The sequence below is a fragment of the Phacochoerus africanus genome, chromosome 14 (assembly GCF_016906955.1).
Source record: "Phacochoerus africanus isolate WHEZ1 chromosome 14, ROS_Pafr_v1, whole genome shotgun sequence".
Lineage (NCBI taxonomy): Eukaryota > Metazoa > Chordata > Mammalia > Artiodactyla > Suidae > Phacochoerus > Phacochoerus africanus.
The window spans coordinates 44,216,822-44,236,164 of record NC_062557.1 but is presented as its reverse complement, the minus strand read 5'-3'; the positions used below and the strand labels follow the sequence as shown (position 1 = coordinate 44,236,164).

Here is a 19,343-nt window from a genome sequence, read left to right as displayed (position 1 = left end):
GTTTATATAGCTAAATGCCTTTTGATTTTTGTCTAGTGGGATGGGAAAAATGGATAGTTTTTTCTTTTAAATGTGGTTTAGAAATACCTGTTTTTTAAGAAAATTTGTAGCAAAATAAAAATGATTTAGAAAACATAGACTATTACACATGTGAGCAATGGGTTACCTAGGGGAACACTGGTTTTCTTTATGGGGAAAAAAATGTATGACAAAGGATAACCAACATAGATAAGAGAAGATACATTCACGTTTTTCACTGTTTGCCTTCATAAGAAAGTGGCTCAAATGAAAAGCTTTAGTTCTATATGTGTTCATGTGGAAAAACCTTCACATCTGATGGAAAGGGCAAGGCACAGGGCAGTGCATACTGTGCCGTCATTCCTGTAAAAACGCCTAAGCTTCACCATGCATGGTATCCCTGGAATGGTCCCCAGAAACTGCAAACAGTGGTTTGCACCTCTGGAGAGAACAATTTCCTTTTCACTATCCTTGTGTAGGTTGTACCATGTGAATGTGTTACTAATACACAAACAACATAGTTTGTAAAAGGAACTCACAATATTGTCTTTACAAGGTTTTTCTTCTCAGGGATAAGCATTCTCAGGAACTCGAAGGTAAAGGTGTTCATTTAAAAAAATGATAGAATTACTGTAATTAAGAAATGGATAAAAATAGGTGGCTATAAGGATAATGACCTGTGAAAATGATAATACTAATTATCAAAACCTAAGTAAAAACAAGCCCATCTTTCCTTGACTATGTAAAGATCTTTTTTTTACTGAGTATTTTCCTGAGAGAGTAGGAGACTGACCACTGTTTCAGAGATCTTTGAAGTCTAACATAAACACCTCTTGGCAAAAGGATCTGCTTGTTAAAAATTCTATCAACATCAACCTGAAAATGTGGTAATTTACCACTTCTTTCCAAGTGTCTGGGCATTATTCACTCACTGACAAAAAACACTTAAAAGTACAGGGAAAAATGTTATCACTTAGGTGTTTGATTCTCAAAATATTTTAAACCTGAGAGGAGAGACTGGATCTTAAATTCGGTGAGCAGTCAGTCTTTTCAATTCAGACCTGATTTCTAAAGTGGAAAACAAGACTGGGAGTTCCCATTGTGGCACAGTGGAAATGAATCCGACTAGTAACCATGAGGTTGCGGGTTCGATCCCTGGCCTCACCTGGTGGGTTAAGGATCTGGCATGGCTGTGACGTAGGCCAGCAGCTGTGGCTCCAATTCAACCCCTAGCTTGGAAACCTCCATATGCCGAGGGTGCGGCCCGAAAAAGCAAAAAACAAACAGAACCCAAGATTGAATAGCACTTATTAAATGGACAATTTTTGTTTTTCCAGTATGATAGGTTATTTTAAATATTGAGATAAAAGTACATTAAAGAATGGAATGCAAAATGTGAAGGAATTCTGGAGCTGAGATGGGGCTAAGAGGACTCTGACTTCTGGCTTATGTAACTGAGTGGAAGTGAAGCCCAGGCCCAGGGATGGGAGGTAGGGAGCTGATGAAGCACCATAACTACAGTCATTCTCTTTCGTCTCACCTGCCAAAAAAGAAAAGCCTGTGCTGTGCTGTCAGGAGCACTACCCTGGGACTGGTCCTAACCAAATGTGAAGAGAGGAGGCTACAGCCCAGTTCAGTGCACAGCTCTGCCCCCTTAACTCCAAGCACACTTGCAACTCCTCATGAAAAGCTAAGGATGGCGCTAGCTGATTAAGCCCCAACCATTTTGGAAGGAGAAAAAAGAGCTAGTGGGGAAGTGAGAATGATTTCATAATAATAAAACGGGGGGTAACACATTAATTTCATTTTTGGCATGGCTGAGGTACCCATGAGATAACTAGTGGAAAGTTCTAACATATCTAGTATAAAAAAATCAGGGTATAAGTAAGAGATTTGGGGTTATTCTCTCACAGCGAAAGAGGCCACAAAGGTGGATGAGGCCACAAGCATGTCCAGCAGTGGACCTTGGCCGCACTTTGGAATCAACTGGAGAACTTAACAAACAAACAAAACCACAACATGGAATTAATGCCTGACTTTGCTTTCAGAGATTCTGGGGTGTGGCCTTGGCATAGAAATTTCTGAAAGTTCTCCAGGTGATTCTACCATGTGGCCAAGTGGAGAACCCTTGGCTTTAGAGCAGGATGAAAATCCAGGATCGATCTCTAGCCCAGAGAACAGAAACATGTGAGGATTAAGCAGAGCAAGGAACCTGTAAGGGAGAGCTGTGGTCCCTTCATCAAAAGAGAGGACAGTAGTTTCAAAAGCCAAAGAAAGACCAGGGGAGACCAAGGACAGAGAAGCGGCGAGTCAAATACTGCGGAGAAGACTCTAAATGTGTCCATTTACTACTGGGCTGTCCATACATTACTAAAGCATAATAGAGAACAGCCCTTCAAAAGCTGCCTTAGTTTAAAAATACATGCAAATTATGCATTCTATTCTTTAATATATTTTAATATAAAAGTAGTATTTAAAATGACTTACCATAGAGGAAAAACAAAGTAAGGCACAAATCCCCTGGTTAGCTCAGCAGGTTCCAGTGGGAACGGGTCAACGAATTTTCTCTAATGTTTATCTGGGAAGAAGTTTAGTTTCAGAGTGTTAAATGTGCAATTAATTCATAATGCTCTTGTGATGAAAACTAGTTTTCTTATGCAAGCATTACTTATATTTACAAAGCTTCCTTATAAGTTATTATTGGTACTTTGTAGGGTTTCAAAAGTTTGTTGGAAAAATAAACTAGCATTTGTATGAACGCATAATAGTCAGCCCCCCCCCCCATGTCAGGAAAAATCCATTCATTTTGCTAAGTCAAGAAAGGATAGGTGGGAGTACACATGCCGTCTATAACCCCAAGAGTAATGCTGCTTTAGCCAGCTTCAGAGAATGTGTTTTGAATTTAGGCAGTCTGGTGTCAGGTCTTACTCACACAACCACCCCGCTGGGACTTCTTCCATGGCGGAAAGTACCTTTGAGAGGCCTGGAGCAGGAGGCAGAAAGGAAGAGGAGGGGAGGGGATCGAGCCCCCTTACAGTCTGCTGCACCCAGAGGAGCCCGCTTTTATTTGTTTAATATAATGGACTCCACAGTACTGGAGTTCGATTCACATGAAAATAGGATTCTGTGCTTAAAAAAAAAAAAAAAAGTTTGAAAACCACCAGATTAGACTCTAAGATTTAAAAAGACTTTCAAATTGCATATATTAAATCACAGTATCTTTGACATTGGTTAACTAAGTTACCATTATGTTTTTGGCGATCTTGAAAAACCCACAACTGATTTCCTCAAAGTCTGAAATGGAAATATAAATAGGAAATGTCTCAAAACTTTGCAAACACGGGATACAGGCTGTACTAAGAGAAAACAAAGAAAAGGAATTGAAATAAAACAGATGACACATCTTTTTCAAATGTCACATTTAATGTTTTCACCACTGTACTTCAAATCTACATTGTACAAAGTGACCAGTAAGTGTGCCACGGTAATTGACCAACCTCTGAGATTGTACCTTTCACACCAGTGTCTTCTTGGGCTCTTTTGATACTAAACACGTTTCTCATTCAAGTGAATTGAAATGCTTCAGTTGGGTTGATTCTCAGGAGCCTCATAAAAAAAAAACAAAGATATTGCACCATCTTTGTTTAGTAATTCAATGTTTGTTTCTTTCACAGCAAATAATTACTTCATTGAAGTTAAAACTTCCAAACATAACTTATTAATAGTCTTCAAATTCAGCTCAGATCACTCAAGATGAAAATACTCTGCTAAATACAGATAACTTACAATAACTTTAACAGTTAATTGTCCATAACACACACCAAGGTTTTTTCCTAGACCAATTTTAAGACGATCCATTAGTATTCCTTGTACAGGTGAAAAACGATCTTCAATTTTCTTGTCTTTTTATTTTTAATATAAAAGTTGGAAGGGACATTCAAGTTTCAAGTCTCCACATTGAACTTAAAAAAAAAAAAATAGTCATCATCAGCATGTGGAGGTAAACAAGCCAAGTTGTATAACTCCAGGAGGTAGAGGCCTTCAATTTGTATTCATATATACATATGCACAGAAGAATTCAGTGTTCCAACAGAAAAAAGAATTTGTCAAAAAGTAATAAGTTATTTACTACTGTGACATTTCAAGACTCCCACAGCTTTGCCTAAGGACACAAACACATTTGACATAATTCCCTATGTGCCTTTTTTTGTGGCTTAATTTTTTTTTAAATTTGTTTTTGTCTTTTATTTATTTTACTGTCCAGTGCAGGAAAAGTCTCACAAAATTTCACAGACCTAAAATGTGCAAGCTAGTTCTCTCTCTATACGGCAATGTTGGGGTTCTTTTGAAATTAGCCCAGAAATGAATTATTTACACACATGAAAGATGCATGCTTGGGGGTTCTTTTATGTAAGAAAGAGCAGAAAAACTTCTAATAAAAATAGATTAAATATATATATATATATTTATACCGGGTAAGGAAAACAAAAGTTGAGTCTCTCCTAGTCACAAACTCATTCTCTCTACCCACAACATTGGATTTTAGACAGCACACATCACCGTCACGGCTCTAATGAGAAGCTAATTATAGGGCTTGATCATTAGGTGGCATGCCCCTCCCCCTCCCCCCCTCCCCCGAGGTGCAGCCACGATCAGCTCTCGTGGCTCCATGATTGGTCGCAGGCAAGGTTTCTAGATTCTTTTGTTTTAGAAAACCCCAAATTTTTAGGAATGGCTCAAATATCAAAATGTATTACTGTCCTTTGTGTATGTGTGTGTGAACAATCTCACTTCATTTTAAAAAAGAAAAACAAAACAACAAAAACACAAAACCCCAAACTCCCAAATTTGGTTCAATTCTCTTTTGTTCTGAGGTGAGCCATAACAGCTGCACTAAAATTCATAAAACATGTGCAACTCTGGGTAAAATATTTTTCTTCTAAAAGCACAACCACTTTACAAGATTAAAAGTCTAGTAACATTTCTAAATATTATTCATATCATACAAGTAGTGGTTGTTAATTTAAAACTTCATTAGTAAAATTACAGTACAAGCATGATTAACCTCCAGAATTGCAAATCCCAGACTCCAGTGGAAAGCTACATTACATCTTCAGTAGTACATTATCTTCCACAGTCACTCCCACACCAGAGGAGATGGAGGCATCTCAGACGGCTGAGCAACAGTGGAACTGGAAGAAAAGAGACACGCTGAGTTTGGCTGCAGTGTTTACCACAGAAGGCAAACTCCCCTCTTCCTCCCTCAGTAAGTTCAATCACTTTCAACACTATGTCAAGGCCAGTGAAAAGAAAAGCAAGGGGTAGGGAAAGAGAAGCAGGGAGGAGAGGGAAAAGGAGAGGGAGAAAGGCAGGAAGGGTGTGGCCTCTGGGATCCAAAGCCGCCCTGGGTCCTGCTTTGATACCTGAGCCAGATCTTGTTCACCTTTCTCCTGAGCCCCCAACCGGATGTGAGCCTTTGTCAGCAGAGGGCGCTGGAAGGGCACCTGCAAGGCCGTAGCACTAGGAAGCCACCTCCCTTCCGGGTCTGGCATGCTTTGTTTGTTTGTTTGAGGTGGAAGGCCCAGCTTCGGTCTACCCAACTTTCTGGCAAGTTTCTTTGCAATCCAGCAGGCTCTCTGATGGATCAGCTCTACCCCCACTTTTTGAAGTTTCTTCATCACCCTCCTGCTGTGTTCCTATGGGAGCCAGATCCCCTCCAAAGAGGCCGTGGGTGGAGGGGCTTCCTCTGAGTTCTGTTTCTTCCTTGGCCATTCTCCCTCAGTCCAGAGAGCACCTGCTTTCTGCATCTGCTACTTCAGGACTCTTCAGAATCCTCTTTCATCCCTTTTAGTACTTAACCATCTTTTCCTAGTTAATGCTTCGTGTTATTAAAGTTTCCCAGTTCACATTACTACTGGGTGTGGTTTCTGTCTCCTGACTTAACTGATACAAGGAATTATGGAAAAAGAAAAGGAAAGGAGAAAGAGAATGAGGCTCCCTAAGTTCTGGAGGAGGCTTATAGCTCTTTAACCAATAAGACTGTTGGCTTCTCTTCTAAATAGGATACCCCGGCAGTCCACCTAGAAAACATAGTTTTCTTGTGTGCAGTTATTACTAAGGTGGTGGGGATGGTCTGGGAGCCGAGAGGATCGTGTCCACCGCCAGGGCCGTGGCTGCTGCACGGTGGTGGAAGGCGGATCCCCACACACGGCTCAGGCAGTCTAATGGTCATCTGGGGAAAAAACGACCACCGTGACCACGGTGAACTGGAGCTGGGTAAAAACAAACACTTACACTCTGAATACGCTTTCGACTAAAGCCCAAACTCCTAACAGAAACTTCCAGTTGGACCTTTTATCTAGTACAAATAAAACCAGAAATCTGCTAACAAAGCCACAAAGGGCATCCTTTTACTTCTAACAGGATAGTTAGAATTACATACATATAGTTACCTAATAAAGCTCTTAAAAGCAGCAGACTGAGGGTTGATGCAGAGAGGCACTCTGTTTCCTTTCTGCTGTTCCAAAATGAACTGGTGAATGATTTCTGTAGAGAAAACAAACATCATACATGTTAAGGTACAGGCCCGGGAGCAGTGGATTCTCGGGTTAACGCTAATCAGCCTCAAACTGTGTTTCCTAGTGGTTTGGTTAAATCAAACACGTGTCATCTATGAGGCAGAATCCAGTGGAACTTTCCTGAAATCAAAAATGACAGTTGCTGCGAAACACAGGCACCCCCCCCCCCCCCCAAAGTGGCATTACCTGGACTGGAAACCCCATCAGGGGCAGGAGTAAATGGTTTCTAAATTTGAGAGTAACTAAATAAACTCTTCTAAATTGCTGGTAATTACTGCCTTTTTGAAAGTCACTTTAAAACCCTCAAATGATATTTAGGTATATAGTTTCAGGCTAGTTACTTTAGGGACTACTTTCTCTTCTACAACGTCCTTGAGCAGACACTTAAAACCACTCAGAATTCTGGATATTATTAACCCTCACCCCCACCCCAACAGGAGATCATGTCAGGAAATTTGGAGTAGACCATCAGAAATTCTGATGACTCGCTCAGTGGATGTTTATGTGTTTTACAACCTTGCATGTTACATAAAGAAGTCGTCCAATGTGTTTCATTCCATGAAATCCCACTGAGTGAATTACATATTAAATATATTGAATCACACTAAGTCAGCTTTGAAAACAAGAACAAAATGTTCATTCCTCTGCCTGACCTTCCCTTGGATGTAATATTAAATCAGTGTTTTTACAACACGTGTAGCTTTCTTGGCATATATACTCTAGATAAACAGCTATAATGCAAGTTTCTAAAATAAACATGTAAAGGAGCTTTGATCACCATCCAGATCTCAGCTTCTCATGGCCACGTAACAGACAATGTTATGAGTCATCCTGCCTGGCCAAAGGCCAGAAAAAGATACTCACCTTTAACCTGTCGAACAGAACTGAGGTTCTTCTCAAAAGTGTCATCAAATTTGGGGTTGGTGACGGGCTCAAAGTCACTGGTATAAACTCTTCCCGTCGAAGTGGAAAAGCAACATTTACACATGCACGTGTGATAGCGTAGTCGCCCTTCATCTAGGTAGGGGTGGGCTAAGGCATCCTTAGCGGATATTCTTTTGGACTGAAATCAGATTTAGAGACCAGCACATCAACACTACAGATAAACATGACTGTCCACACAGGATCTTTCACAAGCCACAGTGACTGCTTTGCACAGTGTATATGTAATTTACGTACATCCTGAGTACGGGGATAATTGTAGGTGGTAAGAAGAAGGGAGATTGAGTTCAGAGGTGGGTAATGGAGCAGAAGAGGGAATATATGACTTTAAGATGACAAACTCCTGTTACAAACCACCACATATCACCAGAAAGCACTTAGAAATGACTTTCTGCTAAATCCTGAAAAGCTCCTACCTTGAAATAGTCTGTGCAGGGCCAAAAATGACAAATATCAGGACATTTAAATATGTAAAGCTTTGGAGGGAATATGTTTACATTTTAAATAACAGTTACATTTTCGAAACATGTCTCAGCATTTAGAAGAGATGTGATCAGGGGTCAGTTTTACAAAGCTGCTTCAAACTGGTGGAATACCAAGTCAACTTACGGCAAAAGCCTACCTGAAAGCTGCTGGAGTTAGGCACAGATAATGGCCTGAAGGCCATGTTTTGATATCAGCAGTGTGAATATCAGCAGCCTGGGGTTTTCTGGCACTTCAGATCAGACTATTCAGTATACTAGTTTTAGATTACATAAACCATGAACTTCTAAACTCATTTCTCCATTAAAAAAAGAAGAAAGTGGTCCCTACTTTTAACTCCGTGGACATGTAAGTACTATTGAGAAAAAGTGGATTTTGAAGGATTTAAGGATGGCTCGATAGTGGAGTAGAACAAAACCTGACACTCTGCCCTGCTTCCAATATGATCCAGCACGTCATATAACACAACTGAAAAAAAAGAAAACCGTTTGCACGCAAACCAAAATAACTGGACCACTCCAACTGGTTCTAGTCCCCCAAATAACAAAATCTCAACTACTTCCCATAAACCTGGATTCCCTAAAAAACCACTTTATCTCTGATTTTTCGCTATGCTGATGTTGAAAGGCATGTCGTGACCTTTCAGGATGTGATAATCTCAATAGAAAGCCGTGTTTATCCACCATGAAGAGAGGAAGGTAAACTTGCTAACCCTGGTTTTGTTCCTTTCACTGACTATTACAGTTTGATAAATGCAGCCCTCTAAAGTCTGACTCACTAGCACACTTAGCAACTCAACTTGTTTTTCCTCAATGAGTCCAGCTCTTCCTAGAGGTTCCACTGGGGTAAAGGTCAGAACCCAAAGAAATGACAGTGCACCTTGGCTGCCTCTGGGCCCTCTGAGTCCTCAGCATCACCGGCCAGTCTCACAGGTGGCATTGAGCTCTTTGGCTTCTGTCCACTAAATCTGGTGACTGGCCAAGTCTGTTTCTGTTTCTGCCTGAGCATGGCTGATCATGTCCATGCTGGTGGCAGCAGGGACTGAATCTGGGTTTTAATTTTATCATATGATCATGAAGTCATTAATGTCAGGTGGCAGATGTCAGAAACTGGGTCCCTGTCAGCTGACACCACAGATGGAATCTGGTGCCCCTGTTAAGTCTTTTTTTGTTTGTCTGTGTGATACTTCCTGAAATTTCAGATGCAGAGCTGAAGAGACTTTGGTGTTTTTCTAACTATGGACGGCATGCTCTGTTTTTACGTCCTGTGTGTACCAGTATGGGGGCCTCTCAAGTGTTTTACCTAAGAGAAACCTTTGAACAAAAAGTAAATCAAATCCCTAGAAATGTAATGATCAACGTTCATTTCCCTAAACAAACGAAAGTCTCTTTGGGACTTTTGCGACAAGGCTGAAGAAAGGATACAGTCGTTTGTAAGAGGTATGAACCCTGAAAAGAAAAACTGTTACGCTAATAAATTCAGAAAAAAAAGTACAAAATTTCAAAGATTTAGTAGTAATGTTCTTTTGAAGGAACTAATGGTGCATAATTATGTCTTAGATATCTTTTTTTCCCCCAAGCCACTGCAGTTGGATTCTTAACCCAATGTGCCTGGGAACTCCTGTCCTAGATATGTTAATCACATGTTGTTTCTTTCTTTTCTTTCTTTTTTTTTGTCTCTTGTCTTTTGAGGGCTGCACCCGAGGCATATGGAGGTTCCCAGGCTAGGGGTCCAATCAGAGCTGTAGCCGCTGGCCTAAGCCACAGCCATAGCAACTCAGGATCCGAGCCACATCTGCAGCTCAAGGCAACGCCGGATCCTTAACCCACTGAGCAAGGCCAGGGATTGAACCTGCCACATCATGTTTACTAGTTAGGTTCGTTAACCTCTGAGCCCCAACAGAAACTCCTTATCTTACAAATCAAAATTTGTAATAGATATGGACACTGTTTCTATCCTAGATTTTGTTGCTTTATCAAAACTAGCTCTTCTTGTTTTGAATGAGTGATAAAAATTTCTATTTTACAAATATAAATTGATGTACTTTTTTTTTTTGTCTTTTTAGGGTCACACCCTTGGCATATGGAAGTTCCCAGGCTAGGGGTTGAGTCAGAACTGTAAGCTGCCAGCCTACGCCACAGCAGCGTCAGACTCAAGCCGAGTCTGTAACCTACAGCACAGCCCATGGCATTGCTGGATCCTTAATCCACTGAGTGAGGCCAGGGATCGAACCTGCATCCTCACAGATACTAGCTGGGCTTGTCACTGCTAAGCCATGACAGGAACTCCATAAACCGATGTACTTTGTATACTTCTGCAGGAAGTTAATATATTATGAAATCTCTTAAAAATCAAACAGCAAACTCCTATTCCAACTGGCCTTTAGAAACAATATTAACACATTAAAGGCATATAAAAGAAATGCAAAAATTTGAAGACATTATTCTTCCTCATGAATAAAATATTTTGGCTCTTTAGAAACTTTTTCTTGCCCAAGTTGTAACTCAGAGATTTAAAAAAGCTTTGGAGGCATTCCCGTTGTGGTTCAGTGGTAATGAACCTGATTAGTATCCATGAGGTTTGATCCCTGCCCTGCTCAGTGGGTTAAAGATCCAGTGCTACTATGAGCTGTGGCACTGGATGCAGATGCAGCTCCATATGCTGAGGGTGTGGCTCTCAAAAGAATAATAATAATAAAAAAAAGCTTTGGAGTTCCCTTGTGGCTCAACAGGTTAAGGATCCACTGTTGTCACAACTGTGGCTCTGGTTACAGCTGTGCCATGGGTTCAATCCCTGGTGCTGGAACTTCTACATGCCATAGATGTGGCAAAAAAAGAAGAAAAGAAAAACAAGGCTTTAATTTTGAGTTAAAATAATACTCTTGATTACTAGGTTACAAAGTAAGCAAAAAAACATTCATCTTAAACAATTTAGAAGTTTTCTTTTTCTTTTTTTTTCCTTTTCTTTTTTTTAGGGCCTCATATGGAAGTTCCCAGGGAGAGGTCGAATCGGAGCTGCAGCTGCCAGCCTGACCACAGCCACAGCAACACAGGATCTGAGCCATGTTTGTGGCCTATGCTGCAGCTTGCAGCAATGCCAGATCCTTAACCTGCTGAGTGAGGCTAGAGATCGAACCTGCCTTCTCAAGTATACCAGTCAGGTTTGTTACAGCTGAGCTACAAGGGAAACTCCACAACTTAGAAGTTTTACTATCTGGAATATAACTGTATAAGATAATTGAATGCAAAATGACTCTTTGGACAAATCAGTCTGAGTTAATAGTTGTAAAAATTTAAAAACATCTGTTTCCTTTCTGATTTTACTTCCATGTACAAATAATGCTAATATAATATTCTAGCTTATATAAATTTGGAATTTGTTGTCTCATAAAAAGACAAATTATTTTGAATCTGATTTTTTTTCCTACTGGTTTTGCTGATCAGATAAACTAATATCACTGTCTAAGATTATGGAATTGCAAAATTATGTGTTCAACTAAATTAGATGAATGATAATAGTAATGTACTTCTAGAAAGAAATTAGTTTTGTGTATGCTACAAATCATAAAGACCTAATGTGTTAACTTAAGTTTTAATCTCATTATTTTACATTAAGTATTAGTATTAGTTAAGTATTAGTATTGATCTGAATTAATAAGCAGTCTTTAGATATCTGGACAACATAATTTTGATATATCCAGCCATCAATAAACAGTTTACAAAATGTATAAATACCTTTGGGTTAAAGTACATGTGTACTTTTTTTTTTTTTAAAGAATGTAAAGAATGATGACAGGAAGACGTACATATGCAAGGTAAAAGATGTTTTTGTTCAAATGAAAAAAGTGACTTCTAAATTCCTAACAATTATTGTTGTGCTTTAAAAATACTGCTTGTAGGAGTTCCCATCGTGGCTCAGTGGTTAACCAATCCGACTAGGAACCATGAGGTTGCAAGTTCCATTCCTGGCCTCGCTCAGTGGGTTAAGGATATGGCATTGCCGTGAGCTGTGGTGTAGGTTGCAGACGCGGCTCGGATCCTGGGTTGCTGTGGCTCTGGTGTAGGCGGGCGGCTACAGCTCCGATTCGACCCCTAGCCTGGGAACCTCCATATGCTGTGAGTGCGGCCCTAGAAAAGGCAAAGAGACCAAAAAACAAAGAAAAGTGGTACAGGTGAATCACACACAGTTCTTGGTTCCTAATCTAAATAGAACTAATAGAGAATACCATTTCTGACACATAAAAATAAATTTTAATCTCTGGGCCTTTAGAACTCTATGGGTAGACAGAAATTACTTTTGCAACCTGAAGTTCATGTGCCTCTAGTTTTGTTAACCATGCAAGAGGTCTTTATGCACTAATCCACATTGCCATTAGCTATGTAGATAAAACAGCCAAATAAAGTATTACACTAATGACACTAAATCACTGGCTCATTCAACAAGTTATGTGGCTCAAACTGTCTATAATGGCAGGAACGTGACCACGAGGAGGGACTGTGGGAACGAGCACTGCCACTTTGTCCTGCTTTCCACATCACCAAACACCTCACACGCCAAAGTAAACAAACGAAAGGAAACAAATGCAAATACCAACCAACCAAAAATCCACTTTGTACCCTGAGATGGAATAAAAATAACTTGGTCTCTCTGATTGGTTCTGGTCCCACAAATAATAAAACCTTGACTGTTTACCACAAACCTGGACTCCCTAACAATTTTTTTTCACCCCATCTTTGTTATGCTGACATCTGAAGATCATTCCGACCTTTGTGGATTAAATAATCATGTGAGAGTTGCTGTTTTCTTATCATGAACAAACCAATGTAAACTGAATAACATAATTTTGTGGGTATTTTTCCTCTTTAAATACCTATTGTGTTTTGTATTTGGTGACATCCAAGTACTCTCAGCAAGTAAAATTTTCTAAATGCTTCAGTTTCTTAGCCTTCCTTGACAACAGTTATTGGTACAAAGGTGAATAAAAAATATTCTTTGAATGAATAAATGAAGAACTGAACTTTACCCTAGAAGAGTCAAATTTCTAGAAATGGCATCTGGAAAAGCTATCATCTCAACAACCCAGAGTAAACATTTCCTTATGCAATACAATGGGCAGATTTTTTCAAATAATGTTAAGTGTTTTTTCCCTAATTTAACTTGGTGTCAAGCTCCTTTTACAAATACTGAGAATAAATAAGGATGGTACAATTCCTTATCCCCCCTCCCCTCGACTCCAATGTGTTAATAATCAAACTTCTGTGTGATGGGGGAGCATGACACACACAGAACTGGGAGATGAAGTTGATCTTTCGACACGTCATTTACATTGTCCTCTTATTCAAAGCCAGGCTGTTTTTCTTAGAAAACACACAGATTTAATTCATTACAAAAATATAAAAGCAAATACTACTTACTGGATCAAAGACCAACATCCTGCAAAGGAGATGAACAGCTTCATGTGTAGCCTGGCTGGACAGGGTATAAAGTACAGGAAGAGATGGCTGTGAAAAAATACAGAATTCAAATAGGTGAGTCTGTGTGTAAGTAGACATGAAATACAGCCAATTTATGACAAAGGTAAGTACCCAGCTCAAAAGACGTGGGCACCTGAGTCTCAACTCAAAGGCAATGAGTGTTCCCCTCATAACCAGTCTTCAAAAGCAACCACCACCATTGACTTTTAGTGGCATATTTTATATTGCATGATTATCCACTGTATCAGAGCACGAAAGAGCCTATGAAAAATGAAAGCTAATCCTGTAAAGATAGAACTCCTGTTAGCCTTATATTTGTGCACGCTTTGGCAAGATGGGAGACCAAATGTGCCTAGGGATGGGAGGAAAAAAAAAAAGATTTAAAACCTTAGCCACGTGCAATGTTAAGCATGTAAATTCTATGTCTTATGGCAAAATTAACGTAAAGTTGCTAAAACACGAAAGGAGCTTTAGAACACTCAGGAATTTATAGAATCTAAGTATGACACAGCTTTTGCTGGTTCCACCTGTAGTACCTTTAGGGCTGACTACGCAATAATTATAAGTGGCCAGCATATCCACATGCACTTATCTAATCCTCTGGCACTGAGGCAGGGGGATGGCTCTAAGGACCAAAGAAGCTGCCAAGCATGTAAGGCTTCTATGTCGCTGCTTGGAAAGTCGGGGACAGAGCAGGTGAAAAGCATCACTACTCTGTCTCACACAAGTAACACTAAAAGGTGCCATATCTCAATCCACAGCTTCAGAATCCTATGATAACTACCAACATCAAGTATTTTACATACAGATGTAAAAAGGAGGCAGAGCTGCACGCTTCCTTCCCTCAGCTAAGCCATACAGGAACACCCAACAAGACACAATTATCAGAAGGTAATTATTCACCTTACACATGTTTTCTTCAGGACAGTAGTGTTAGGAAACAAGAGGAGATGGGGGGATTCTAGTTAACTAATTAGATACGTGAATAAGTCTGAATTTCATGATCCTTAGGTGTAAAATGAGAAGGCTGGACTCGATCTCTGAAGTTTACTTTAGTTCTAAAATTGTATGCTACATGATAGGATTATTCAGATAAAAAGCAGTATGTGCACAGAGTTTATATATCGTTGGCATTCTAATACTTGTAGACCAACTTACTACTCCTTGGTGTATTTACATGTTTTCTTAAACATATGTAAGTCTATGGCAGCTCTGAAATTATTTGTATTAAGATAAGGGAGGGGGGATTGTGAAGAATGGGGAAGAGGTTTTAACTTACAACTTTAATGTACATACATCTTCCCTGAGAATTTTTTTTTTTTTTTTTTTTGCTTTTTAGGGCTGCACATGCGGCATATGGAGGTTCAGGCTAGGGACCCAATCAGAGCTGCAGCTGCCAGCCTACACCACAGCCACAGCAACTTGGGATCTGAGCAGTGTCTGTGACCTACACCACAGCTCACAGCAACCCCAGATGCTTAACCCCCTGAGTGAGGCCAGGGATAGAACCCTAAACCTCATGATTGCTAGCTGGATTCACTTCCACTGCGCCACAACGGGAACTCCCGAGAATTCTTTTTCCTAATGGCACTACCCACACATATAGAAGTTCCCTGGTCCAGGGACTGAATCCAGTCCACAGCTGTGACCTACACTGGATCCTTTAACCCACTGCGCTGGGCCCAGGATCAAACTCACACCTCCGCAGTGACCCAGGTCATGGCAGTTGGATTCTCAACCCACTGTGCCGTAGTGGGAACCCCTAAGAATTTTTTACTGTGTAAAATGAAGCAATTAGATATTCTTGAAAGATTCTGATTCTTGATTGTCAATTGCTGCCCTCTTTTTCACTGGCTTGTGCAGCTTGGCAGCCAAATTCAGGCCCATTTTACAGACCAAAATGTCTCTCCATAGGCAATTCTTTTCTTTCCACTCTCAAAGTGAATCTAGCCCTTATCCCATGTTTGTGGTGGAGGCAGGTTATAGCACAGGGAAGGGAATACTGGAATGAGTACTAGAGGACGTGGTTTCAAATTCTAACCTTGCCATCCCTAGACTCAGATGAGTCATGTGAACTTTGGCTTTCTCACCTCTTAGACTGCACCAGTACGGACCTGCCTACCTACCAACATCATTGCTAATCATCCAAATGCAGGCCCTGGGCTGGCTGCTGGGACAACAAAGACAAGTAACATCTCTCTGGGCAAGGAAAACACATAAACAAGTAGTTCCAGAGGCTGTTGAATAGAGAATAGGAAACAAATTAGAAGGCAAACTGCATGACTTAAGGACGACGGGAAATGGGATGGGGGGTTTGTGAAAATCTAGAATGGATGTCTAAGGCTACCCAAAACTTTTTAAATTTACCCCCAATTTTATTCTTTACGGAAGTACACCCCAACAAATACATTAAAACTAAGCTTAAGCTTCCTTTCAGCCTAAACATTTTTATGCTTGTTCCTTTTCCATTTTAATATGCATGTTAAAAGGAGGCACAAAGAGGCGTTTCCATCGTGGCTTATTGGTTACAAACCCAACTAGTATCCATGAGGATGAAGGTTCAATCCTTGGCCTCGCTCACTGGGTTAAGGATCTGCCGTTGCCACGAGCTGTGGTGTAGGCCAACAGCTGCAGCTCTGATTCAACACCTAGCTGAGAACTTCCATATGCCGCAGGTGCAGCCCTAAAAAAGGACACACACACAAAAAGGCATAGAGAAAAAGAAGAGTTAGTTACACAGTACCTCTCCAGAATGATAACCATTAGTAATGGCTCCACAGGAAAGATGTAATACTAGAAATGCTGCTTCCCCCCACTCCCCATTTTTGGCCACCCCACAGCATATGGAGTTGTCTGGCCAGGAACCAGATCCAAGCTGTAGTCACAACCTATGCTGCAGCTGCAGCAATGCTGGATCCTTAACCCACTGCACTGGGCTAGGGATTGAACCTGCGTCCTGACCTACAGAGATGCCGCCGATCCTGTTCCGCCCCAGCGGGAACTCTGATATGGTGCACTTCTAATTCCATTTCTTCCCCTCTAATTTACCAACCCACTTGGGTTCAGGGTACTAGAATCTAGAGAAGTTTATAATATTTCTCATCAAGTATAAGAGAATCAATTTGAATAAGAAAAAATAGAATGCTTAGGAATATCTCTAAATATCTCATTTGGAAAAAAAGAGAATGCTTAGGAATATCTCTAAATATCTCATTTGGAAAATAGAATGCTTAGGAATATCTCTAAATATCTCATTTGGAAAAAAGTTTTTGCCAATTCCCCTAATACACACATTAGTCCTCTCATTAAAATATACCCATCCATTTCTGTTTGTTCTGCAAGTTTATAAGTCATTTATACAACGTAGGAGTGAGTGGGTGCCAGTGCTGTATCACGAGGACAGGAAGGGTTATAAAGAGTGCTCTGTTAATGACTATGATTAATTGCCAGTGAAATGAAGCAAGGATGAGCTTCCGGACCCGGGTGAGAGTCCCTAGATGGCGTGCCACAGTCATCATGAGCCAACTGCAGAGTGTGGTCACTGCAGCAGAGGAAGCCAGGTTAAGCAAGGCCTGTTAGCTCTTCCTAACAGTTTTCACCTGGCAGGAGAGACGCCACAATCGTGCCTGCAGAGTGAATTGAGTTGCACCATGTGCAGTGCATTAGAGCAAAACACTCTGAGGTTAATACAAATGAAACCTCCATCTGAAAAGAAGTTTGTTTTTAATTTTTTATTAGAATATAGTTGACTTATAATATTGTGCCAATTTCTGCCATACAGCAAAGTGACCCAGTCATACATAAAAATACATTTCCTTTCTTATATTATCTTCCATCATGGTCTATCCCAGGAGATTGGATATAATTCCCTGTGCTATACAGTAGAACCTCACTGCTTATCCATTCTAACTGTAACAGTTTGCATGGAGTTTGCAACTCCTAGTCCATCCCACTCCCTCCCCCTTCCCCTTGGTGCCCACAAGTCTGTTGCTACGTCTGAGTCTGTTTCTGTTCATTTGTGCCATATTTTAGATTCTGCATTTAAGTTCTATCATGTTATTTGTTTTTCTCTTTCTGACCTACTTCCCTTAGTATGATAATCTCTGGTTGCATCCACGTTGCTGCAAATGGCATTATTTTGTTTTTATGGCCGAGCAGTATTCCACTGTATATATGTACACATTTTCTTCATCCATTCATCTGTCGATGGACATTTAGGTTGTTTGCATGTCTTGGCCATTGTGAATAGGGCTGATATGAACATGCAGATGTATGTATCTTTTTGAATTATAGTTTTGTCTGGATATATGCCCAAGGGTGGGATTGCTGGATCATATGGTAGTTCTATATTTAGTTTTCTGAGGAAACTCTATACTGTTTTCCATAGTGGTTGTACCAATTTATGTTCCCACCAAAAGTGTAGGACAGTTCCAAGAAGTTTGAATTGAATGAACTCTGTAGCATACTCTGATTCTCTTAACTGTAAGATAAGGTCTCTGTTAGGAGACAAGACTATTTCTACCTCAGTGAAAGTATTTTACCTATTTCTGACACAACTAGCTGAGAATAGTTAAGTAAAAATGAAGATCTACATCTTATAAAAGATGAACAAAGCGACTAAGGGCTGAAAATAGACTTTTCAATTTTATCAACAGGGCCATGCCTCAACAGGTATCTGTCTTAATAGACACCCGGGCCATGGCAGCTAAGATTCCCTTCATCCAAGATTTTGAGTTGTAGAAAAGAGACAAATGAAAAAAGGAGTTCCCGTCGTGGCGCAGTGGTTAACGAATCCGACTAGGAACCATGAGGTTGCGGGTTCGATCCCTGGCCTTGCTCAGTGGGTTAAGGATCCGGTGTTGCTGTGAGCTGTGGTGTAGGTTGCAGACTCAGCTCGGATCCAGTGTTGCTGTGGCTGTGGTGTAGGCCAGTGGCTACAGCTCCAATTAGACCCCTAGCCCGGGATCCTCCATATGCCGCGGGAGCAGCCCTAGAAAAGACAAAAAAACCAAAAACCAAAAACCATACAGTTTTTCTGTCTGCCCATCATTTCCTGACCTTTAGGGAAACATTCCCTTTCTAGCTCTCAAATCAAGAGGTTTGGCTGGGCTTGATTTCAATCTCCCAGCTCTAAGAATGGGCACCTGACCCAGGCTTGGCCAATCAGATGATATATTACTGGTTCCAGGATGGAAACATGGCCTAAAACAGGTTGGGAACAGCCACTGGAATGGCTAACCTACCAAGACCCCCAAGTCCTTTATCCTTTATCTACTTTCATTATATGGGATAGAAGAGACACATTTTTAAAGCCTGTCTTGCATCTGGGAGGCCACATTATCACACAGTTCTGGATAATGACATACAAGTAGAGGTCTGGTAGGCAGGCTTCTAGGAAAACTTTTGCTTTCCTGATAAAGGGAATAGATACTGCTAGTGCTCCCTCATTCCTCCATTTTCCTGCTTTGAATATGGATATGATTTCTGGACAAGCCATTTTGTGACCACGAAGCAATAAGCAAGAGAGTATGATCAACATTCTAAAGATGGCAGAGCAGAAAGGAAGGAAAAAAATTAGATCTTCCATGCCGTAATTGAGGTGCTATGCCACCATCAGACTGCCTACCTCTGGTCTTCATGATATGAGGAAAAAATAAACTTCTATTTCTTTAAGCTATTATAAGCAAGATTTTCTACGACTCATAACAAAACACATTCCTAACTGAATCAGAAGGCTTCAAGATATTTTTCTGGCTCTATTTGGGAAAGCTCTTTCCTGAAGGATTGATATGCTAATACAATATAGGCTTAGACTGCTAGTTCCATTTTTGCAAAACACATGGGGGAA

The 19,343-nt window shown here is 40.4% G+C and overlaps 1 protein-coding gene across 2 annotated transcripts in view; it reads right to left on the bottom strand.

Annotated features, from left to right (window-relative positions):
- Positions 1-3,420: 3,420 nt before the first annotated feature.
- Positions 3,421-19,343, bottom strand: part of NLK (nemo like kinase) — a 147,110-nt gene continuing 131,187 nt past the window's right edge. The window contains exons 8-12 of one of the 2 annotated variants that reach the window (XR_007131608.1): positions 13,436-13,522; positions 7,461-7,659; positions 6,471-6,564; positions 5,084-5,210; positions 3,421-3,980 (exon numbers count right to left, since the gene is read on the bottom strand). Coding sequence is in view for 1 of the 2 variants with exons in the window: in XM_047756759.1 (XP_047612715.1) it covers positions 5,156-5,210; positions 6,471-6,564; positions 7,461-7,659; positions 13,436-13,522 (435 nt within the window). In the remaining variant the exon portion in view is untranslated. Of the gene's footprint in view, positions 5,211-6,470; positions 6,565-7,460; positions 7,660-13,435; positions 13,523-19,343 lie in introns of both variants that reach the window. The other variant, XM_047756759.1, reaches the window with a different exon arrangement.